Here is a 25,996-nt window from a genome sequence, read left to right as displayed (position 1 = left end):
TGAATGAGTGAAAAGTTTGAAATTAAGGTATCGTTAAAAATTTTCCCTAATGATCAGGCGTGAGGTAACGGTGTTGAGGAAAAACTCCCTGAGATGATGATATGAGGCTGAAATGAGGAAGGAACCAGACTCAGAAGTGAACCTCGTCCTCGTCCCCTAATGTCATTTCTACATCAGTTTATAGTCCAGTGGAATTGTGGAACCAAGAGCTTCTGAGGAACTTAACAGGTCAGAGTTCATTACTGAGTTCATTACAGACTTAACACTAATTCCTTCCTGCTGAAGTCTTCATGCTGATCTAGATTTCATGTTTCTGCAGGATCACGATTTCTCGATGAATAAATAAATAAATTTACGGTTTCCATCTTTACCGAACGTCTCCTCTTAGGTTTCAGGATCATCAGGAGGTTTCAATTCTACTTTCTGTTTGTTCTCTTAATTTGCAGAAGTAAGTTTTTGTGTTTGTTTATAGAGTTTCCTCCAAAGTGAATCACAAAAAACAGAACCTGCTTGGAAAGAAAGGTGTTAAAGACTTTGAGAAAATAATCGGAGAAAATTTTATTTATTAAAGAATTCTGTTACAGCAGCTAGAAATGTTCTAGAAATGAAGTTTAGTGCTTCCTGTTTCTGATGTGTATAAAAGAAATAGCCTTAAAATACACTTTTGTACATAAACAAAGCCACTGAGAAAAAAACAAATAAAAAAAGAACAGAGTTGTTCTGCTGGTTATGATGATAACTCCATATAAAACATATCTCCAAACATCAGCTCTTAAATATCTCACTTAAATATCTCACTCTATACTATTGCAATATTTAATGATGACTAAAACTTACACTAATACTGATAATGATTACACTATTACTAACACTAATACTATTGCTAACACTATTACTAACACTATTACTGACACTAAAACTATTACTAATGCTAACACTAAGACTATTACTAACACTAATACTAATGCTAACACTATTACTGACACTAACAATAGTACTAATGCTAACACTAACACTATTACTAACACTAACACTATTACTGACACTAACACTATTACTAATGCTAACACTAAGACTATTACTAACACTAACACTAACAATAGTACTAATGCTAACACTAACACTATTACTAACACTAACACTATTACTGACACTAACACTATTACTAATGCTAACACTAAGACTATTACTAACACTAACACTATTACTGACACTAACACTATTACTGACACTAACACTTACTAACACTAATACTAATGCTAACACTATTACTGACACTAACAATAGTACTAACGCTAACACTAACACTATTACTAACACTAATACTAATGCTAACACTATTACTGACACTAACAATAGTACTAACGCTAACACTAACACTATTACTAACACTAATACTAACACTATTACTGACACTAACAATAGTACTAACGCTAACACTAACACTAATACTAACACTATTACTGACACTAACAATAGTACTAACGCTAACACTAACACTATTACTGACACTAACACTATTACTAACACTAATGCTAACATTAACACTAATACTAATTCTAACACTATTACTGACACTAATACTAATGCTAACACTATTACTAACACTAATGCTAACACTAACACTAATACTAATGCTAACACTAACACTATTACTGACACTAATACTAATGCTAACACTATTACTAACACTAATACTAATGCTAACATAACACTATTACTGACACTAATACTAATGCTAACACTATTACTAACACTAATACTAATGCTAACATAACACTATTACTAACACTAACACTATTACTAACACTAATACTAACATAACACTATTACTAACACTAATACTAACACTATTACTGACACTAACAATATTACTAACGCTAACACTAACACTATTACTGATACTAACACTATTACTAACACTAACACTGATGATATTACTAATACTATTACTGGCACTAACACTATTACTGACACTAATACTAATGCTAACACTATTACTAACACTATTACTAACACTGATATTACTAATACTAACACTATTACTGATACTAACACTATTACTGATACTAACACTAATACTGATACTAACACTATTACTGACACTAACACTATTACTGACACTGATGATATTACTGATACTAACACTATTACTAACACTGATGATATTACTAACACTATTACTGACACTAACACTATTACTAACACTAATACTGATACTAACACTATTACTGACACTAACACTATTACTGACACTGACGATATTACTAACACTGATGATATTACTGATACTAACACTATTACTAACACTAACACTGATGATATTACTAACACTATTACTGACACTAACACTATTACTAACACTAATACTGATACTAACACTATTACTGACACTAACACTATTACTGACACTGACGATATTACTAACACTGATGATATTACTAATACTAACACTATTACTGACATTAACACTATTACTGACACTAACACTATTACTGACACTAACACTATTACTGACACTGATGATATTACTGATACTAACACTATTACTAACACTGATGATATTACTAACACTATTACTGACACTAACACTATTACTAACACTAATACTGATACTAACACTATTACTGACACTAACACTATTACTGACACTGACGATATTACTAACACTGATGATATTACTGATACTAACACTATTACTAACACTAACACTGATGATATTACTAACACTATTACTGACACTAACACTATTACTAACACTAATACTGATACTAACACTATTACTGACACTAACACTATTACTGACACTGACGATATTACTAACACTGATGATATTACTGATACTAACACTATTACTAACACTAACACTGATGATATTACTAACACTATTACTGACACTAACACTATTACTAACACTAATACTGATACTAACATTATTACTGACACTAACACTATTACTGACACTGACGATATTACTAACACTGATGATATTACTAATACTAACACTATTACTGACATTAACACTATTACTGACACTAACACTATTACTGACACTGACGATATTACTAACACTGATGATATTACTAATACTAACACTATTACTGACATTAACACTATTACTGACACTAACACTATTACTGACACTGACGATATTACTAACACTGATGATATTACTAATACTAACACTATTACTGACACTAACACTATTACTGACACTAACACTATTACTGACACTAACACTATTACTGACACTAACACTATTACTAATGCTAACACTATTACTGACACTAACACTATTACTGACACTGATGATATTACTAATACTAATGCTAACACTATCACTATCACTAACACTAACCCATGACCTGAAACTGAAATTGTGCTTTAAAATAGTGAAAAATTCTAGAGTATATAGCTAACAACTTTTGACCAGTCAGATTTAAGAACTAGTGATAGGCGAAGGACGATCAGCACTGATATCGTGTAAGACGTAGATCAAACTCAGCTCATGTACGGATTTTGTCTGATCTGTTGTATTCACCTTGGGAAGTGCGACTACAGACTCGGAGGGGCTCCAACGTGTACATTTCAAGAGACTTTAATTATGGCAAAGCAACAAAGAAGTGAAGGAAATGCGTTTGACTGCTGCTTTGTCTCGTGATGGAGTTTAAAGGAGACAAGACAAACCTTTTCAGCCTCTCCGTGTAGGCACTCATTATGCAAATTCACATAGTTTTCCATTATTTCCTGTTTGAAAAATGCAGAAATCTGCCTGACTGTCACCTCGCTTACGCTTTATGTCACCTGTGTGGGCTGCATATGTTTATGCAAATCGAGCTACTGTATTTGAATAGATTTCCATCTCAGGAGCTTATTATTAAAATACGCAATATGTTGTTGGAGCACTTTGTGCCGTACCAACAGCTCCGCTTTCCCCTCATGTATATTTTACTCCGTGGCCTTTGCGAGTTGTTTAACTGCAGGCTAAAGTGGACAGGGAAGTTTGTTAGAGTGACAAGACAGGCAGCGCGACACTACGCTGTAGTTAATAGGTAAGAAAATCGCTTGCACAAACAAGACGAATCTCCTCGGAAAGTGGAGAACAAACGAGCTACAGAAAATGCAAATCTGCTCTTTTCACAGTCGCTTTTCAGAGACAAGAAGCGTGACGCTTCTGGACTTAAGAAATGATCAGAATTAATAAAGTAAATAATACATGGACTTGTAGAGGAGGCTCCAAATAAGAAAACCTTTCATCAAACTTCATCAATCTGTAGTTCTACAAAAGTGCACCCTGAAATGATCCGATACTGCGTACATTGAGACACAGAGTTTATAGAGATGTTTCTTTGGGATTTGAAGTCCCATAATGCAACACGGTGATACAGAAGTAAACACAAGCCCGAAGTTTGACAGCTGGTCTGTTTGAGTGCACATATGAGGAAGGGAACGAGCTGAACAGACTAAAGAATTAAATCACAACAGGATCGCATTTGGTAGGAAACAAACAAATAAACAAACAAACGTTAGCTAGTCGCATGGGAAGGTGGGTCATGCAGAAAATACTAGAAAAGAGTTTAAAATAAAAAAGAGCCTTCAGCATCGTTAGAAGTTACATACGCCTATCTCAGGCGTCATCGGGCATCGAGGCAGGATACACCCTGGACGGAGTGCCAACCCATCACAGGGCACACACACACTCTCATTACAATTTTCCAGAGATGCCAATCAACCTACCATGCATGTCTTTGGACCGGGGGAGGAAACCGGAGTACCCCGAGGAAACCCCCGAGGCACGGGGAGAACATGTAAACTCCACACACACAAGGTGGAGGCAGGAATCTGGAGGTGTGAGGCGAACGTGCTAACCACTAAGTCACCGTGCCCCCCCCCATACATTTGGTCAGAGCGAAAGCTAAAGTGTGTGTGTTTTCTTACCGTGTAAAATCCTCCTCGTCCTCTCTTTTCTGACGCACCTGTCGGGGTTGAGTCATGTTGGACCAGTTGGGTAGAGACTGCAGCAGACGGCTGATGTCCTCGTCTTTGGCCCAGGAGGCACTGATGGTCAGCTTTTCTTCACACTGTACTATACTCCTGCAACACACACACACACATGCTGATTACACACTCTGTACACAATCAGCACATCAATAACATCGCTACACAGAATCAGATACATCGCAGCCACTTTATCACTATATAACTTTTTAAAAGAAATAATTATGAACCTTGAAACCAGTTGTCATGACATCTTTATGACTTTTCTGACTCGAAAGCAAATAAAATAGATTTAGAAAAGTAACTCTATAAAAAAAGGAAAAATAAAACGCAGATAACCTGAAACATTTAGAAAAATAAATATTAATTTTAGCACGAAATGTTGTGTAAGAGAAATTTCAGCTAAATTAACACGAGGCTTAATAATCCGTTAATAATCGGTCGAAACAGATGTGAATCCTTTTAGTAATCCTTTAAATAGAAGAACAAGAGTCATGAAACTCTTTAGGGCTTTTCATAGCAGTCGCTTTCGCATCGTGGTACTGAACGTGTACAGTGCGAAGCGACTGTGGTGGTAGTTGCTCGGGTAGTTGCTTAGCAACAGACACTCGATCAGATACTGCACACTGTCGCAGAAACCTTATGTGCTGTGTAATGGTGACGTCATTTTTAGGAGTGTTTCAGGACACGAGTGAAAAATAATTGGACGATGGATATAAATAACAGTTCGACTACATGACGAACTTAAAGATGATAAAGCTGTGAAAGATAACGATACCTGCTCGAGTGCAGGACGATAGACATGACCTTTTTTTTTTCCATCGCTGACGTGAAAGTGTGAGATAAGCCGTTATTTACACTTACACGTTACACTTGTTTATATTTTTGATATGAAGCCGATTGAATTTAAAACGCTCAGAACTTAAGCCTTAAGTGTAATTAAGAAGGTACACGAAGAATAGAATTGATAGAGTTTAGAAAATAATAAAAGTACAGCAAGTTCGCCCCACGATTCTTTGCGGCACAAGAAGGATGAAGGTTGAGATTGTGTATTATTGTGTATTACCTGTAGGCGGTGTTGCAGATCTCCTTGTACTCTTTGAGCTTGTCACAGATCATCTCCAGGAATTGGTTAGAGTAAGTACTGAGGTCCTGCATGAGACTCATCAGATCCTGGATGGACTTCTCAACAATGATGGTGCTCTGGAAAAACACAAACGCACACAATTAGCTTTGCATCCTAAACTAATTAAACCTTCCGCTGAAGTACCAGAGCTGCGTTTGTTTACTCTTCTTACAAAGTTACAGGTCTGAGGAGCCTAGAATAGTGGGTGAAGCTACAAAGAATGCAGACCTCTGACTGCTCAAATATAAGAGTCACTAATACCCCATTTCCACCGAGGCAGTTTGAGTGCAGGTTCGGAGCCTAATGTAGAACCAGTCCTTTCTTTTTCGACAGCCAAAGCACCGGCTCTGAACCAGGAAAAGTGGTTCTTATGTAGCACCAAAATGTTGCTGGTCTAGACTTAAGAACCGCTTGTGTCAGGGACTGGGGGCGGGGCTGGGGGCGGGGCTAATGTTAGCGCCTGTGATAATGTACCTTAAGTATACTAATGTTTAATACACTTTTACTTTACCACAGTATGATTAATTATCAGCACACATGATAGTAGGTAGCTACATGCTAAGGCTAACTTTTCCGTTTATACAGATTACGCGGAGCTGCACGTACACGTTGGATTTGCCGCGTTTGGATGCCAATGTAGGTTCACAAAGCCATGAGCATTAACAGTAAAGCAACATCCACCATTGTTGTGTTTGTCGCTGCTGTGCTAACGTTGCTGTGTAACGTGACACGTATACAGTGACGTCAGACTCGGCTCTGTTATGCTCTCTAACCGATGGAAAGGCAAACTGGTTCTTAGAAGCTTCGCCAGTGGAACCAACTTTGAACAAGCACCAGCGCTAGCTCTGAACCAGCATAGCAGAATCAGAATTTGAATATTTGCGAATGCTGGTCCAGAAGAATAAAGTCGGTTTTGTTAGTGACGTCAGATCAGATTAAGTGGTGCCGGTGATAAAAGGCCAATCAAGACCAAACCATCAAGACCAAAATCTGCCCTTTCCAGACACCGATTGATTCGATTCTCTTGTACGGATCAGAAACGTGTGCTTTGCTCAAACAGGAGATAAACAACCCTGATGCGATTTCTGTGATGTCTCAGATCTTGAGTACGTCTCTTAGCAATTGACTTCGCAACGAGAAACTCCGGACGAGATGCGACTACCAGCCGACAATAAGAGAGATGACTCAACTGCGACGTTGGCTTGGAAACATCTGCTGAATAAACACTACATGGATACCGTATCAGCTTCTCTGGTGATGACGACCAGCGGACTGGAAGGTGCAAAAGATCTGTGCCAAAGGAGTTATGGTCTAAGAAAATCCAAGGGAACCTGAAAAACCGCTCACAACATGGTCACAGCCAAGGATCATAAAACGTTAAAGAGGCATCATGACAAAACTTCAAAATCTAACTGCACCCACAGAAGTGCGACGGATCCGGAGGCGACTTCACCGTGTCACCAGCTGGATGCCTATAAAGGGCAGGAGATTTAGTGTGTTTTAATAGCTCACCCTTTGAGGAAACAGACTTCGCCTATTTTTATTGGGTAGAGTAGGTGAAGATAAACAATCACGAGGACTAGACCTGGATATGAATTTCCTTTTATTTACATTTACGGCTTTTGGCGGCCCCTTTATCCAGTGCGACATACAACGATGCTTTTAAGTCTCGATCAATGAATACATTAACACTGGTTCACTAGGTTACAAATGTAGGATACCATCAACCTAGGCCTGTGGTAGCCTAGTGGTTAAGGTGTTGGGCTACCAATCGGAAGGTTGTGGGTTCGATCCCAGGTCCACCAAGCTGCCACTGTTGGGCCCCTGAGCAAGGCCCTTAACCCTCAATTGATCAGCTGCAAAAAAATGAGAATGTAAGTCGCTCTGGATAAGGGTGTCCGCTAAATGCTGTTAATGTAACCCTAAAACTCTGTTTAGGGTGTTTTTTTTTCAAGTGTTTTAGGAAGTGGGGGGCACGGTGGCTTAGTGGTTAGCATGTTTGCCTCACACCTCCAGTGTTGGGGGTTTGATTCTCGCCTCCGCCTTGTGTGTGTGTGTGTGGAGTTTGCATGTTCTCCCCGTGCCTCGGGGGTTTCCTCCGGGTACTCCGGTTTCCTCCACCGGTCCAAAGACATGCATGGTAGGTTGATTGGCCGTAGTGTGTGAGTGTGTGTGTGCCCTGTGATGGGTTGGCACTCCGTCCAGGGTGTATCCTGCCTCGATGCCCGATGACGCCTGAGATAGGCACAGGCTCCTCGTGACCCGAGAAGTTCGGATAAGGGGTAGGAAATGAATGAATGAATGAATGAATGAATGTTTTAGGAAGCGGTGGGTCTTCACCCATCATCTGAAGACAGCCAGTGACTCAGCTGTTTTGAAATCTAGAGGTAGGTCATTCCACCACCTCAGTACCAGAGAAGAGTCTTGCTGTATACTTACCTTTTACTCTGAGAGATGGTGGGAGCAGTCGAGCAGTGCTGGTAGATCTGAGGAAGCGAGGTGCGGTATGAGGAGTGATGAGGGCTTTGAGGTGAAAGGGAGCTGGTCCACTTTTGGCTTTGTAGTCAAACATCAGTGTTTTAAATCTGATGTGTTCAGCTACCAGGAGCCAGTTTAGGAGCGCAGCAGTGGGGTGGTGTGGAGAACTTAGGCAGGTTGAAAACAATTTATTTTGAATCATTTGCAGAGGACAAATTGTGTACATAAATAGACCTGCCAGCAGTGAGACGCAGTAGTCCGGTCTCGAAATGACAAAAGACCGAACGAGTACCAGCGTATATGAATAGTGCTGGGTTCGGATTAGTTTCCGAGCCATCTCGGGTCACACTGACTCGTGGATATATCCTAGATATATGCATGTACCACGCACAATAATGACTAATTATCTTCAATAATGACTAATTATCTTTTTTATTTGTATAGCACTTTTACCAACAGTCACTGAGACAAAGCTTATTTAGATCCCTGACAAACAAAACCAACCAGAGAAGAAGAAAGAAATCTTGAGAGAAAAGCAGACTTCTGGGCCATGCCAGAGAGCGGGATACTAAATCATTAAAGTGTACAGGTGTAGAAGATTAAAAACAAACAGTGTAGGTGTTGAAAGTATTGTGAGCAGATTGTGAAACAAGTTCTGGCATGAGGATTTCAAGAACAGATCCGAGTGAGAGTGTCCGCCGAAGCACGGTCGAGACGTGGAAATAAACTATTTTTGAGAATCACTGAGGCATCCATAAAGAACTATTACATCCCAGATATGGGGAAGCTTAATAAATTCTACTCTTCAAAGCATTTCATGGCAATTTTCTCTGCACTGCTCAGGACGTATTGATTTCCGTCGCTATTGTGTGCGATGTATTGGCTGAAGCCTTTTGGCTAACTGAAGCTGGCTGCATCGTTTTCAAAAAAGGAAGCATTGTGAATGACAGCTCAGTCATTTTCTATAGATGGGGTTGCCTGTCAGTCAGCTCATACTCGATGTGCAAACGCTTCGAGTGCTCTATAAATGGAACACAATCAGACCTCGCATTCACCTGCCGGAGCCTGATGCCGTCGCTGGAGTGGCCGGCATTGATATGCGAGCACGGGTGTGTGTGTGAGGTGGTGGGGAAATTGACATAAAATGCGTCAATTGCGTGAGAGCACGAGGACGAGGATGGAGGCTGTTACAGATTAGCTATTAGGGAGTAATGGACAAAAAAAAAAAATTGTGCATTTTGAATCTATGGATACAGCCATCCACCCATCCATCCACCCACCGATCTGTCCTTCCATCCATCAGGTCCATTCTATGTCCAACCTTTCTATCGCTTGTTCCTGAATACACTCCCACTGCTGGAGCATCGAGTGCCATTTTGGCACAGTGTAATGGATCACAGCCAAGACTGAAGCATCGCACATAGAGGGGTGATACACACTCTGTTGTTGTTAGCGCTGCATGTATCGTGAACGACACGAAGAATTAAAGAGGCGCTGTCGTAGTGACCGAAAGTTTTCGAGCCCTCCGGGTCAAGACACTTATAGTACACCCCGACCAGCAGGGGAAGCAGCGTCCTTAGTAAGACAATACTTAATCTCTGATATGTTCTACATATCAATGTGCTTCTGCTAGCAGCTCTGAGGAGTACAGGGAGAGGGCTAATGATCCGTGACTGGAGCTGAACACAGGGTTTTGTGTCAGCCTGTGACAGCGGGGGACGACTGACAGGCAACTCTGTGGCCTTGCTGGAACAACTCCATCATCTTCACATAGTTCTGCAAAGTGTGTGTGCATGTGTGTGTGTGTGCATGTGTGTGTGTGTGTGTGTGATATCTCAACTTTAAAATAATCAAGAAGATTGCTTGGTCAGCTTAATCAGCACCATTTAATATATCTCTCTCTTTTTCCAACGGACGGAAGCCCGAAGCGCAATTATTCCAGTAACAAATGCTTCGGTGCTCTGCGCCACTTGTCTAATTCTGCTCATTTAACACAGCCATTCGTCTCAGCTCAGGAAATCGTTAAAAAGTAATCAAGCCGCAGAGAGAAGGGAGAAGAGGGAAGAGCCTGAGAAGAAAGAGCCAAAGCAATAGACAGATGGAGGAGAGAAAGCAAACTATCGCCGGCCCATTTGTCCTGCGGCCAAGGAAATAATTTTGTCGTGTCTAAAACGGCATGCCGGGACGTCAGAAGATGAGAGATGCCGAAGAGAAAGAGGAGCTCTCGCAAGCTGTCATCACTCCTCTCTTTCCTCTGACACGTTACGTACGTCTTCCCAAATAGACGACACTTAAAGCGACTTCACTACGGCATTACGCGTGGACGCGCAGCTGCGCTCTAGGCTTATGCGTGTTACGGCTTCCCGGTCTATGTAAATTTATTCATTAACACACACAACCCGTGACGAGCGTTTTTAAGAAATCTGATCCATACGTCTCCCTTTAAGCCACATCAAATGACTGCATGCGGCGTCTCGCTCCGTCCCTTTGTCCTTGCCGCATCAGGGTTTGTGATGTGACGTGCAAACAAATCGGTCGATTTCGAACTGATCGTGTAAACCTACTGGGTAAATGCTATTAAACTCTTCAACGGTTTCTCTGGTGTGTGTATCAGATTTGCTTGTACGTGATTTCCCGCATGAGCGGCGCGTGTCCTTTAAGTACCGCAGCGCAACTTGAATTCTTCGTTCTGATTGGTCGCAAGATTTTGATTCGTTATCGGGTCCGACGACGGTGATCTGTAACACATCGCATTCGCTATAGTAACAGCTTGTGAGGAGAGCGTGTACCGGGGACGCTCTGCGTAAATATGTTGTCGATATGTTAATATGATGACATTTTGTGTAAGGAGACGTCTATTTGAGACTTATGGAAGGAGTCTCCAGTGTTAGTGCTTTGTAACAGAGGAAACATCAGGACAGAGGAAACTACATTAAAATAAAGAAAGCCTTGTGAGAGAACAAATGTCTATAGCTGCTATAGGGTCAGTGATAAGAAGAACTAATCGTGTGTGTGTGTGTGTGTGTGTGTGTGTGTGTGTGTGTGTGTGTGTGTGTGTGTGAGAGAGATCAAATTAGATGAATATACCACGGACTATTTAGGATATACCAGAGTGGTATCAGTATACAAAATCACTCTCACACTTTCTTACTTCAGAGGGGCTTTAAATACCCAATTCTGTCCACTTCTACCCCACTGACTGGTGCAGTTAGGTTTTCCGTAGGAACAAAGCAGCCGTTCATGTTGCAGATGACAGATTCAGGTCAGAGCTCGTCCTTTTGTAACAGAGATGTCAGTGAACACTGAGCAGTACATGGCACATCAGCAGTGGCACATGGTCTCAGAAAAGTCAGGAAGGCAAAGAGAAAAGGTGTGTGTGTGTGTGTGTGTGTGTGTGTGTGTGTGTCCTCTGTAATGGGTCAGGGGCTTTTCCCATTAATCCAACCCTGACCCTGGAGCTTAGAAAGTTCAGAGTATTTAACCCAAATGTGCTGCTCTCTCATGCCAACACACGCACACACACACACACACGCACACACTCGTCTGCTCAAACCAGTGGAGCAAAACACACTCCCACACCCGTCACACCGGGGTAAAGGAGTGTGACGCACACGGAGAATGCCATCATGACGGTCCATTCATCATTGTCAGAGCCACCGTGTGCCTCTGAGACCCTGTAACCCAGCGTGAAGGCACTCTGTGTGTGTGTATGTGTGTGTGTGTTAGACAAGACCCTATGTTTCAGCTGTGACATGCCTACAACATTATCACCACAGCATGTGCGTTGTGTGTGTGTGTGTGTGCGTGTGTGTGTGTTTTTTTCATTACACACTACACCAAACATATCGCCAAAGGTTTTCTGACATGATGTCGCTATAGAACAGAAACCCGAGAGCCCAAGGACACATCTGGAGTATGGTGATGATGCAGATGTGTCTGCAGGGATTAGATTTTCTCTTCGTAAACACCTTTTTTTGGAAAACAGACATTTATATAAGGGGTCTCTCCAATGTCAGTGGTCAATTTGGTAATATGATGAGTGACAGAATGTGTGTGTGTCTTTTAATATAGAACAATTTAATCTTTACAGGTTCCTCTGGAGATTATTCCAATGTACAGCTTTACTTCTGACTGTAACAAAGCTCTGAAACTGGAATCTCCTTTCGTAAACGTCAATGCCCCGTGTTAGCTGTTACTATGGATACGACAACGTTTTAGAACGAAAGTGTTAACATATAAAATAAACCTGTTGTTAGAGAGAATTCATTAGGGTTTATGAAGGATTACAAAGGGTTTATGAGGTCAACGTGTTAATATTTTACTTTCATGTTAGTTTTGGATTCACAGCTTGACCAATCAGAGCAAAGACGGGAGGCGTGAAGCCAGAAAGAAAACAGAAACAAAGAAACAAACAATAAACGTCGTCTTCTGTAGGTTTCGATAAATCGTATGTTTTTGGGTTGAACTAGAAATCGAAGTATTACAGTATTACACTCTGTGTGTGTGTGTGTGTGCGTGTGTGTGTGTGTGTGTGTGTGTGTGTGAGAGAGAGAGAGAGAGAGAGAGAGAGAGAGAGAGAGAGAGAGAGAGAGAGAGAGAGAGAGAGAGAGAGAGAGAGTGAAAGAGAGAGAGAGGGGGCAGTGAGAGAGAGAGGGGGAGAGAGAGAAAGAGAGCAAGAGGGAGAGGGGGAGAGAGAGGGAGAGAGAGAGAAAGCAAGAGAGAGAGAGGGGGGAGAGAGGAAGAGGGGGAGAGAGAGAGAGAGAGATAAATAGAGAGAGAGCGAGAGAAAGAGAGAGAGGTAGAGGTGGAGAGAGAACCTCTTCCCTGGAAACACCTGAGGTGTGAATCCCATCTCTGTTGAATGTTAGTCCCTGTTCAGCAGGATTTCTCATATCCTAATGGGTGTAATTTCAATAAAGGAACGCTCGACTCCATTTCAGCTCCATCTTTGCTGGCTGGACGATTACCGAACGAATGCAAATGAGCCCCGACATCCATCACATCCTCATGTGTGTGACACTGAAGAGCCAGGTGTGAGAGCTATGTGATGTGCAAATGAAGCATCATCAGCAGAATTAATGCCTTTGTGTGGGTGTGTGTGTGGGTGTGTTTATAGAGCTGAGTAATGAGAGTCATAGTAGGGTCTCTCTCTCTCTAACAGATGGATTCCCAGGCGGCAAGATCTACACCTAACTCCATGCTTCAGACAGGAATCTCATCACATGACCTAATGAAATAGACAGGCGTATACACACACACACACACACACACACACACACACACAATACCAAGATCCATATGGGGCTAATAACAATGACACACACACTAATTCACTCCTAAATAACTTCATCAAAACAGCTCCGTGTTCATCGTTAATCCCGTCCCAGCACGAGCGTTCGGCACGAGCCGCGCTCCGACACAACATCTCTGTTCCGTGTCCTTCCACTCTGCCAACACTTTTGTGACATTTTCTCTTTTTTTTTTTTTTCCATCCTCTCCACAGGCGCAGATTAGCTCTTTTCCAATCTCTCCCTATCTGGTTCCACAAGGACCTTTTTCATCTGACAGGTTACCTGAAAGAAACGTGGCGAGTCACCTCCGGCGTCACAGCGGTGCTGCTGTGGATAGATTAGAGAGAAAGACCGGCGCTGGAGCTCGGTAGGCAGAGGGAAGCTCCAGGACACAGCTCCTGTGTGTGTGTCAGTGTGTGTGTAGGGATTAGATTAAAGCTAATATAAAATATACTACATAAAACACATAGATTGCCTCAGGTTGCAAAATAAATGCTCTGGTGTCGTCATAAAAGGCGGCTGGAACGCATTCACGCAACGAGCAGCATGAAGGTGATGGAGCTTCCTGACTTCCTTACAGACAAACTGATTAAACACGGATGTTTCCATACGACCGGCTGAATTATACGAGCGGAAACACACACGGCTCTGTCTCAGAGTAATAATAAGGAAACTAAGAGAGAAGCGAGCGGTCAGTTGAAAAGAGTTGCAGGACGGCCTGAAAGCAGAAGGAAATGAGAAAAATATTGCACAGGATATTAACTCGGTGCGTGCTGCGAGCTTACAGGAGACTTACAGATAGTTAAAGCAAAACAACCTCTCGAACTCACAGTGAGAGTCACAGAACAGAGTTTGTCACCTTCGGTTCATGACTATGTAAATTCTACGATTATAGAGCCACTTAGCCGTTTGAGACATCGCCAGGGCAACCTTTCGGACGGTGATAATGTTGTTCTGGTAAAATACTGCAATAATTTTGTGAGACATCATGGGGCCTTTTTACACCCAGTCACGTCATGTGTTGTCTCTGATCCGATAGCTATCTGTTTTGTTAAAACTGTTCCGTTTACATTAGACCACATAAACGCGTCTCGGCGAATCGGATATCGATCCGATCTTTCTACTCCCGCCCAAAATGCTAATATATTTTACCTTTAATTTTCATTTCTGGGGTAATTGAAACGGAACACGCTTTGGTGTATGTGGTTTTCAGAACGCGATCAAAAAGAAGACAGAAAAACTTGTTACGAGGTTTATGCTACAAAAAACAGCGTTTACTGTTTGCTGCATTTTCGCTGGCGGCAGCAGCGCGTTTTAAGACCCGGCGAGAGACCTGGGTGAAAGATCACCTGCGAGTGACGTACTTCCGTTTGGGAGGAGTACAGCGCTGACGTACGTGGCTTGAACAACCACATTCATTTACACCTGTCCAGTTTCATCTGAAACGCGTCCCAGACCACCTCCTGAAGGGGTTTGTACCATCGGATTTATATCCGTCTCCAAAACGTTTTGGAGGGCTTTTTACCATCGGATAGCTATCGGATCACAGAAAACGCATTAAGTGACCAGGTGTAAAAAGCCCCATGATGTTTCTTCATTGTTAGTCAGATACTTCTAACCATCAATAAACTTTATAGAAAGGGATGATGAGCAGAGCGACATACTGGGAAATATTACAGAAGTTGTTCATCTCATCAACTGTATCTGTTGAGATGATGGACTCCAAAATACCAAAACCCGGTAGAAATTTATAAATTGGTTTTGAATTAGCAAGTCGACTGTTGCGACCGGTGTGACCTCGGTAAAGTCTGAAGATGGTCTGCCAAGAGGAACGAGCCAATACTGACCCATAAGTCTGCAAACAGCTAATTATTTCTCGCTGTGGATGTTCTGATGGAGGGGTCTGAATTCCAAACATCAACATCGTCAATGCTGGTGCTGTATCCTGAAGAGTCATATCACATAGCTTAATTTTTGGTAAACGCTCCTAATAAGTTTGGTTTTCTTGAGCTGAAGCAGTAATTGATTTACACGTGAAAATAAGAGGTTGTTGAGAGATTTTAAAAGTGTGGGTTGCTTCCAGACAGATTTGTGTATATCTGTGTGCGTTCCTCAAGTCGTGACGGTATCCGGAGAGCCGCTGTCCTAATCAGAGGGGAGACGGTGCTCCTTTAGGCCACATCGTTCTGTGATTGGCTGTCTCGGTGCTCGTTAATAAAGGCCCACGCTGTGTGTGTGTGCCACAATTGAGCGACTAGCTCCTAATGAAGCTGCGCCTGTTGGGAACCAATCAGCAGGTGCTTGGAACTCACACACACAAAAATATACACATCAGCCAAGCAACACATGCTTAGGCAAGAGAAGGAAGAGAAGGAAAGAGAAAAGAGAGAAGGAAAGAGAAGGAAAGGAAAGGTCAGTCTCATTAGTTTATCTTCATGTTTGTGTGTGTGACTGATGGAGATTGAGAGAGTGAATACAGAGGGATTAAAAAGGTCAGCTTCATTAGCGAGGCGATGACGCCGGGTCCGTGTCAGCTCTTCCGGATGAACTTCGACTACCCTTGCAGGACGTTCTCAATCATCTCTTAAAAACGCCATCGCCATAGCATGACAGTTTATACGTCTCTCTGGATCTACACGAGATCACAGAATCCAGGAACTGAACTGCTCTCAGGTTTGATTCAATATTAGGGCATTTCTCCAAAAGTAAAACTCTGAAACGATTTAGAATATCATATATTAAAAAAAACAAACAGCTGATGGTCAAATACATTGCATAGCAGATTCTGTATAAAAAACTAAAAAATAAAAAAGCATAGACCAGGATTAGATTTGGGGGAAAAATATCCGTAACCGGAATTGTTCGCATATCACTAAGACGCCTGAATATATTTTCCCCTTTTGACTGCAATGATATTTTTCCTTTTAAAACATATACTCCTCATACTTTTATTACCCGTATGGTCCATGGATATGGATTAGCACCCACACGGAGCAAAAATCATAGAGCGGGAGAAGACTAAGTCAATCCAGAGTCCATGTGGAACTGATGAAGCTTGCGGTTTGGTGTAAAAGGTGGGCGGGACAGTGCTGCGATCAGAATCTGGTAGCTTGTTTCAGAAAAGATTTATGGAGCCAATCTTCGGTTGGGTTACGGCGTTGCCCACCCCGTTCCTCCTCGGCCTTTTTTTTTTCAGATACATTTCTAATTAACCTAATCAGTCAGAGAGCGCAGATAGCATCGGCAAGCCACACAGGTGCATGCTGCACAGCGAGAGGGGCTGAAAGCATCCCTGTGATTACATGGCCAGATGGAGAAAGTGAGAGAAGGGGAAAGAAATAGAGAGAGAGAGAGAGAGAGAGAGAGAGAGAGAGAGAGAGAGAGAGAGAGAGAGAGAGAGAGAGAGAGTTATGAATGGGAAGAGCTAATATAGTGCTGCAGTGCTGAGTCTGGAAGTCCAGTTCAGGCCTGATAACACACCCTGGTCTGAAATACCACAACCCAGGACTTATCAGACAGAATCCCAGACGGACCGCTAAGCCGAGCGGTACGGACGCAATATTAACACTAATCGTATTGTTAATATAGCAAATTCTTATTCTACAGCAGTTGTTTCTACAAGCGATCACGGGACAAACAGCTGTAGAGGTGGAAGGTCAGAGCTGGTAAACTAAAGACTTTGAATACATGTGTAAATGTGCTTCAGAAGCGTTTGGTCTACTTTACATACTCTGGGTGGCATTATGAGAGATCATGACTACAAGGTTTTTGTGAACAATGTACTTTCAAATAGGAAAAAAGGAATAAAAAAATGATCTGAATATAGTGTAAGAAATCATTTTTGGCCTAAAAAAGGGACCACTTTCTGATTATTTTAAGTTTTCTCTGAAATCTGTAATTAATATACAGTAGTTTACTGGTGGTAACTATAGACTTGTCTAATGATAGCCAAGTCAACATACACTAATTTTATTTCTATCTTCATTTCCCTAGTCAGAAGTGATGACACTGTGTCCTTCGAGCAAAAAAATACAGAAACTAATCAAGTGAGATGGAGGTGAAACGGTTGAGGCTTGTTCTGGATCAGTTAACACTGGAACTTTTGTTATCACTGGTGTTAAACAGGTGGAATTCCTCCACAAAGGTACGTCTGGGGTATTAAAGATAACGCTGCTCAGTCACACCCCTTTGTCGTTGATTATTTTCCTAGAACAGCACGTGATGGAAATGTAAATGATGCTGAATGTGGATGAATGTCGTTGAATCTGCATCCGCAGTCCTTTTTATAAAAAAGGCTTCACGGCGTTTTAACACAGTAAGCTTAACGTTGGTTTATGTCAGTACTAACTTAATAAAGGTTTTATGTAGCACTATGAACTGTCTGTATGACAAGTGCAAACAAATGAAGACACAGAAGAAAATCACCTTCAGGCTGAAAAAGCAGAACATTAAGCTATGAGGAGAGATTGAGGAAAGAAGCAACTTCAAGTAAATAACGTGTGTGTGTGTGTGTGTGTGTGTGTGTGTGTGTGTGTGTGTGTGTGTGTGTGTGTGTGTGTGTGTGTGTGTATGCCCACAGTCTTTGTCTGCAGAACTCCACCACAGGAGAGCACTACTCTAAGCATCATTGCACTCTTCCTATTTGGCCTGGGAGTGATCACGGAGGCGATTCACAATATGCCACAATATGGAGAGGAAGCCATGCTCATCTTTAAAATGGCTCCTCGTATAACAGATGACCGTTCATAGGAACGAGCTGCTGAGCCCAGGTCAATTCCATCTTCAATGCCATGGCCTTTTCCATAGGAGAAAAATAAAAATAAAAATTGTACTTGGTACTTTAACGAACCCCCGAAGAGTGCTGGAATTTAAAATGAGGCAGAAACAAGAGACTAAAATAGTTTCTGAATAGAAACAAAATGAGTGTTACCGAACATAATAGTAGAAATGTTAAATATATTTCTGATGAATTTAGATTAGGTTGTTAACTGAGATAGAAAAAAAACTACAACCACATCTGTTAGTGATGTAACACTGTAAGAACAGTGTGTAGAGTTGCTTAGCCAGAAAGAGACAGATGTCTTAACTTGTATAGTGTTGGTCTGATCTGGTATAGTGTGGTCTGATCTGGTATAGTGTGGTCTGATCTGGTATAGTGTTGGTCTGATCTGGTATAGTGTTGGTCTGATCTGGTATAGTGTTGGTCTGACCTGGTATAGTGTGGTCTGATCTGGTATAGTGTGGTCTGATCTGGTATAGTGTTGGTCTGACCTGGTATAGTGTGGTCTGATCTGGTATAGTGTGGTCTGATCTGGTATAGTGTTGGTCTGATCTGGTATAGTGTTGGTCTGATCTGGTATAGTGTTGGTCTGACCTGGTATAGTGTTGGTCTGACCTGGTATAGTGTGGTCTGACCTGGTATAGTGTTGGTCTGACCTGGTATAGTGTTGGTCTGACCTGGTATAGTGTTGGTCTGATCTGGTATAGTATTGTATGAACTGGTATTCTGTGGTCTGATCTGGTATAGTGTTGGTCTGATCTGGTATAGTATTGTATGAACTGGTATTTTGTGGTCTGACCTGGTATAGTGTTGGTCTGATCTGGTATAGTATTGTATGAACTGGTATTTTGTGGTCTGATCTGGTATAGTGTTGGTCTGATCTGGTATAGTATTGTATGAACTGGTATTTTGTGGTCTGACCTGGTATAGTGTTGGTCTGATCTGGTATAGTGTTGGTCTGATCTGGTATAGTGTTCGTCTGACCTGGTCTGCTCTGGTATAGTGTGGTCTGTACTGTTATAGTATTGTATGAACTGGTATAGTGTTGGTCTGATCTGGTATAGTGTTGGTCTGACCTGGTATAGTGTTCGTCTGACCTGGTCTGCTCTGGTATAGTGTTGGTCTGATCTGGTATAGTGTTGGTCTGATCTGGTCTGCTCTGGTATAGTGTGGTCTGTACTGTTATAGTATTGTATGAACTGGTATAGTGTTGGTCTGATCTGGTATAGTGTTGGTCTGACCTGGTCTGCTCTGGTATAGTGTGGTCTGTACTGTTATAGTATTGTATGAACTTGTATTCTGTGGTCTGATCTGGTATAGTAAAATATCTGAACAGGTATGCTGTGGTCGGAACTGGTATAGTGTTGGTCTGAACTGGTATAGTGTTGGTCTGATCTGGTATAGTGTGGTTTGAACTGAAATAGTGTGGTCTGAACTGAAATAATGTTGGTCTGATCTGGTATAGTGTTGGTCTGATCTGGTATAGTGTTGGTCTGATCTGGTATAGTGTTGGTCTGACCTGGTATAGTGTTGGTCTGACCTGGTATAGTGTTGGTCTGATCTGGTATAGTGTTGGTCTGACCTGGTATAGTGTTGGTCTGATCTGGTATAGTGTTGGTCTGATCTGGTATAGTGTTCGTCTGACCTGGTATAGTGTTCGTCTGACCTGGTATAGTGTTCGTCTGACCTGGTATAGTGTTCGTCTGACCTGGTATAGTGTTCGTCTGACCTGGTCTGATCTGGTATAGTGTGGTCTGTACTGTTATAGTATTGTATGAACTTGTATTCTGTGGTCTGATCTGGTATAGTAAAATATCTGAACAGGTATGCTGTGGTCGGAACTGGTATAGTGTTGGTCTGATCTGGTATAGTGTGGTTTGAACTGAAATAGTGTGGTCTGAACTCAAATAGTGTTGGCCTGATCTGGTATAGTGTTGGACTGATCTGGTATAGTGTTGGTCTGATCTGGTATAGTGTTGGTCTGACCTGGTATAGTGTGGTCTGACCTGGTATAGTTGGTCTGACCTGGTATAGTGTTCGTCTGACCTGGTATAGTGTTCGTCTGACCTGGTCTGATCTGGTATAGTGTGGTCTGTACTGTTATAGTATTGTATGAACTTGTATTCTGTGGTCTGATCTGGTATAGTAAAATATCTGAACAGGTATGCTGTGGTCGGAACTGGTATAGTGTTGGTCTGATCTGGTATAGTGTGGTTTGAACTGAAATAGTGTGGTCTGAACTCAAATAGTGTTGGCCTGATCTGGTATAGTGTTGGACTGATCTCGTATAGTGTTGGTCTGATCTGGTATAGTGTTGGTCTGACCTGGTATAGTGTGGTCTGACCTGGTATAGTGTTGGTCTGACCTGATACAGTGTTGGTCTGACCTGATACAGTGTTGGTCTGACCTGGTATAGTGTTGGTCTGATCTGGTATAGTGTTGGTCTGACCTGATACAGTGTTTGTCTGACCTGGTATAGTGTTGGTCTGACCTGATACAGTGTTGGTCTGACCTTGTATAGTGTTGGTCTGACCTGATACAGTGTTGGTCTGATCTGGTATAGTGTTGGTCTGACCTGATACAGTGTTGGTCTGACCTGATACAGTGTTGGTCTGACCTGATACAGTGTTGGTCTGACCTGATACAGTGTTGGTCTGACCTGATACCGTGTTGGTCTGACCTGGTATAGTGTTGGTCTGACCTGATACAGTGTTGGTCTGACCTGGTATAGTGTTGGTCTGACCTGATACAGTGTTGGTCTGACCTGATACAGTGTTGGTCTGACCTGGTATAGTGTTGGTCTGACCTGATACAGTGTTGGTCTGACCTGATACAGTGTTGGTCTGACCTGATACCGTGTTGGTCTGACCTGATACAGTGTTGGTCTGACCTGATACAGTGTTGGTCTGACCTGGTATAGTGTTGGTCTGACCTGATACCGTGTTGGTCTGATCTGGTATAGTGTTGGTCTGACCTGATACAGTGTTGGTCTGGCCTGATAGTGTTGGTCTGACCTGATACAGTGTTGGTCTGACCTGGTATAGTGTGGCCTGATCTGATCTGGTATGGCGTGGTCTGATCTGTTATAGTCTGCTCTGAACTGGTATGCTGTGGTCAGAATGGGTATAGTGTTGGTCTGATCTGGTATGGTGTGGTCTGTACTGTTATAGTATTGTATGAACTGGTATTCTGAGGTCTGATCTGGTACAGTAAAATCTGAACTGGTATAGTGTGGTCGGATGTGGTATAATGTGGTCTGATCTGGTATAGTGTGGTGTGAACTGGTAAAGTGCGGCGTGAACTGGAATAATATGTGGTCTGAACTGGAATAGCATATGATCTGAAAGGCTATAATGTGGTCTAAACTGGTTTAGTGTGTGGTGTGAACGGTATAGTGTCTTGTAGTCTGCTCTGAACTGGTATGCTGTGGTCAGAATGGGTATAGCTTGGTCTGGACTGGAATTGTGTGGTGTGAACTGGTATAGCTTGATCTAAACTGGAATTGTGTGGTGTGAACTGGTATAGCTTGATCTGAACTGGAATTGTGTGGTCTGAACTGGTATTGCTTGGTCTGAACTGGTATATCTGATTTGGTTTAGTTTCGATTCTTTCTTACAAAATGACCATTCCCCTTCATCCATGGTTCTGTATGAAAATTACACACTTTAACATTAAAACTGCTTACTGCAGTACTGAAAAAATAATCTGTAAAGGCTGAACAGAGACTCAAGCTGCCATGCAGGGATTAAGTCTGACTGTGGGAAAAAACTTGGGGTATTACCTTTTATTCAAAAGGTGTGAAGGGAAGTCTCAGAGAGGTCTTTAAAAGGACACTAGCACTATTTAGACATGTTACACTACAGTGTGTTTGTCAGTGTGTGTGAGGGGGGACTTTGAATAAAAACGGTCAGAGTCACTATTTAAGTACAACAGACAACACAACCACACATTTCAAAACTAACGCCAAATAGATATTGGAAAACATGAGAAAGGAAAGTAGTTAATAAGAAAAGTACAGTGCTTAAGGAAAGTAGTTAATTATATAGTTATTAAAAAATGGAGAGCTGTAGCGGCAGAACAAAGACACGCACAAGGCCAGGGATGTGACAAACAGGCTGGCAGCCACGGAGCAGAGGCGTCTTTGATTTGAGGTAATTATAAAAGAAAAAGAGAGCCCAAAACAAAAGAGTGGCTTTATGGAGCGGTCGCTATCTGGAGAGTTGCTCATTAGCTCAGCAGGGTAATTAGCAAGATGCTGCAGTCCTCGTTAAGGAGAAGTCATAATCGTAAACAAACGACGGTAAACTCCTGCCGCGGTCCCTTCTGTAATGAACTACCACTGATCTCAAAATAAAAGTGAAGTCACGAGCACGCTCACAAAGAGCATGGGCTAAGTCAGATAAACATGGATAGGGTTGAAGTATGAAGTTGAAATGATGTCCCATAATGCCTCTTATCACTGCTCTTTAATCCGGCAGAAAAAAAACCCTCTGCTGCCCGACTTGTCACGGACGCCGGATGACAACGTAAATTTAGACACGAGCATCTTAGCACACATGGCTGACAGTGGACTGAAAGTCGAGTGGCAAATTGGACAGAAAAGCTAAATTTCTCTTAAGGAATCTGTACTGTATCATGGATGGATTTTTTTTTTGCAACATCAGTTGTTCAAGTGCTTCATGAATTTATGAAGAAACTCTGTTCAATCTGTTCTGTACCATTTTAACAAAGTGTAAATTTAGTCTAACAAACCCATCATCTTGTGTCAGTGGAAACAGTCCAAAGGGAACGAGGCATGAGGTAAATCACTGACCCCAGGACTAAGGCTACTGTTTAGATTCACAAGCAGTTAAAGAGAAATTCAGGGGCAAATCTGTTCAGGAAAGAAAGAAGCTTATACTTACAGCTCACAAGTACAATACACCTGCTGCAGGTACACACAGGGGCTTTTTACACCTGGTCACTTCCTGCGTTTTCTGTGATCCGATAGCTATCCGATGGTAAAAAGACCAGGTCTAAATGCCCTCCGAAACGTTTTGGAGACGGATATAAATCCGACGGTACAAACCCCTTCAGGAGGTGGTCTGGGACGCATTTCAGATGAAACCGGACAGGTGTAAATGAATGTGGTTGTTCAAGCCACATACGTCAGCGCTATACTCCTCCCAAACGGAAGTACGTCAGTCGCAGGTGACTCACGAGTCGTGCATCGCGCCAGAAACAAATAACATGGACGACACGCAGGGTTTGAGCACTCGCAAAACGCCGAGACTCGTGAAACTCGTCCAATAAAAGTTTTGTAAAACATTTAGGAACAAAAGTATATTTAAGTATATACACCAAAGCGTGTTCCGTTTCAATTACCCCGGAAATGAGGTAAAATATATTAGCATGTTGGGCGGGAGTAGAAAGATTGGATCGATATCCGATTCGCCGAGACGCGTTTATGTGGTCTAATGTAAATGGAACAGTTTTAACAAATCAGATAGCTATCGGATGAGAGACAACACATGAAGTGACCAGGTGTAAAAAGGCCCACAGCGTGATGATGTGACATAGTACAGTAACTGCAGGATTTAATGAAAACTGTGCACATCTGCAAAGTTTAAGATTTTGACAAAATGACAAAAAATCTTGCTCTCAAACATCACAAACATTTAAAGAAAAAAAAAAACAATCACAGAAAAACACCGGACTGAATATTCGAATTAAAGCCCTTAAAGCGACAAATAAACTGCATTCATTTTATCGACAGATCCTATAGTGAAAAGGGAAAGGGACAAAGAAGAGAAAATAGGGTTAATGTATAAAGAAATATGGAAAGCTACCTGTAGAAGAGGTCTCTGGACGCCCAGGTTCTTCATGGTGTCAGCGCTGGCCAGGATTTTGAGAGGATCAGCCACTTTAGTGACGGTTTCTATTTCTTTATTGGTCTCGGTGCGCACTTGGTTCAGAAACAACTCGTTGATATAGTAGGTGAGGAAGGTACGGAGCTGGCACTGCTTCCCTGGACCCATGCTGGCCTCGATCTCCTGAATGAACCTGTAGGGAGACGGAGACCGAGTAAGAACCTAGAACATCTCACAGACAGGAAAAGCATATTCAAGCATATAGACTTTGACTGCAGCTTAAAATCCCCATGAAATGGGCTTTGAACCCACATGTTGAATCTTTCCTTCTGAAGTCACAAAAGGAGTGCAATGACTGATTTACACAGGGGCGCAGAAGTACGGTGAGGTACACAACACCACCAGCCACCCTAAATGAGCCTGAGTGCAGGTGCATAAAGAAGGAGATAAGGAGAAACATCTCTCAATAGTAGATGAATTGCTGATAGTGTAAAGTATAAAGCTTCACAGAGTCATGCTTCTGATCATTCTAAAACAGTGAGACTTCCACCGTGAACGGCAAAGTTTATAACTACTATGTCGCACAAACACCACACCGTTCCTGATTAATAATTCCAACCTTTAAGATTGTTGGAAAAGGTAATAACGAACCATCGACCATGTTTGCTGCTAACAAGCTGCTTTCACAGACCACACGACGACATGTACCTTCTTCAGAAGCCTACGATCGTACCGTCGTTCGATACGCATTACCGTACCATCCGGTTTTTTTATCCGTACCTGAAAAGGGGAAGGCGAAAAGCTCTGAAACACTAAATTTGATTTTGAGGAAAGAAAGCAGTAATGCATGGCTAGGTTTCCAGCTCAAGCACACACTGCTGCTGCATGAGCATCTGTCACATCTGTCAAAGCTGAAGCCAAACTGCTTGTCAGGTAAGACGTGGCAGACTGACTGACGATGATTGATTTATGGCATTACATTAGACATGGCAATTCGGGGAACTTCGGGTAGTGACTCGTCCACGGCTGGCTGAACGGCTCGGCAGGAACGGACTTGGATGAATATTATATACGGAGCGTACGATTGTTTTGTGCCGACGTGACCGGACGTGTCACTTATTTCGGCTCGGGGTCATGTTAAACAGAGAAATCGCTTAAGGTTAATCTAAAGAGAAGCAGAAAAAAGCTCAGGTCCAGTGCCAGGAATGTGTCGATAACTCTGTCCCTAATGACGAGGATCCGGGCAAATGGACATGCAGATATCAACGATACGTTTTGTTGTGTTTCCTCCCATTTTGGCACGTCCCTAGTGAAGCACACAAGAGAAGGGAAGTGTAGTTGAGGGACCAGGCCATCCCACACAGACTGACAGTGGCTATAGATCAGCCAGGGGTGTTGATTGATCACCATGTACACACAGAGGCTTACACCTTAAACCGCTTCTCTCAGCAATGCTCCAGCCAATTAGCTTAGC

The 25,996-nt window shown here is 42.1% G+C and overlaps 1 protein-coding gene across 1 annotated transcript in view; it reads right to left on the bottom strand.

Moving 5' to 3' along the window:
• Positions 1-25,272, bottom strand: part of LOC113651579 (exocyst complex component 4) — a 51,324-nt gene extending 26,052 nt beyond the window's left edge. Inside the window, exons 1-4 of the mRNA XM_047803730.1 lie at positions 25,231-25,272; positions 24,502-24,744; positions 6,065-6,201; positions 4,939-5,094 (exon numbers count right to left, since the gene is read on the bottom strand). Coding sequence (XP_047659686.1) covers positions 4,939-5,094; positions 6,065-6,201; positions 24,502-24,744; positions 25,231-25,272 — 578 coding nt within the window. The remainder of the gene's footprint in view (positions 1-4,938; positions 5,095-6,064; positions 6,202-24,501; positions 24,745-25,230) is intronic.
• Positions 25,273-25,996: the final 724 nt, after the last annotated feature.

Source organism: Tachysurus fulvidraco, chromosome 19 (genome assembly GCF_022655615.1).
Source record: "Tachysurus fulvidraco isolate hzauxx_2018 chromosome 19, HZAU_PFXX_2.0, whole genome shotgun sequence".
NCBI classification, from domain to species: domain Eukaryota; kingdom Metazoa; phylum Chordata; class Actinopteri; order Siluriformes; family Bagridae; genus Tachysurus; species Tachysurus fulvidraco.
Note: the sequence above shows the minus strand (reverse complement) of the source record. Positions and strands in the feature narration are given on the sequence as shown.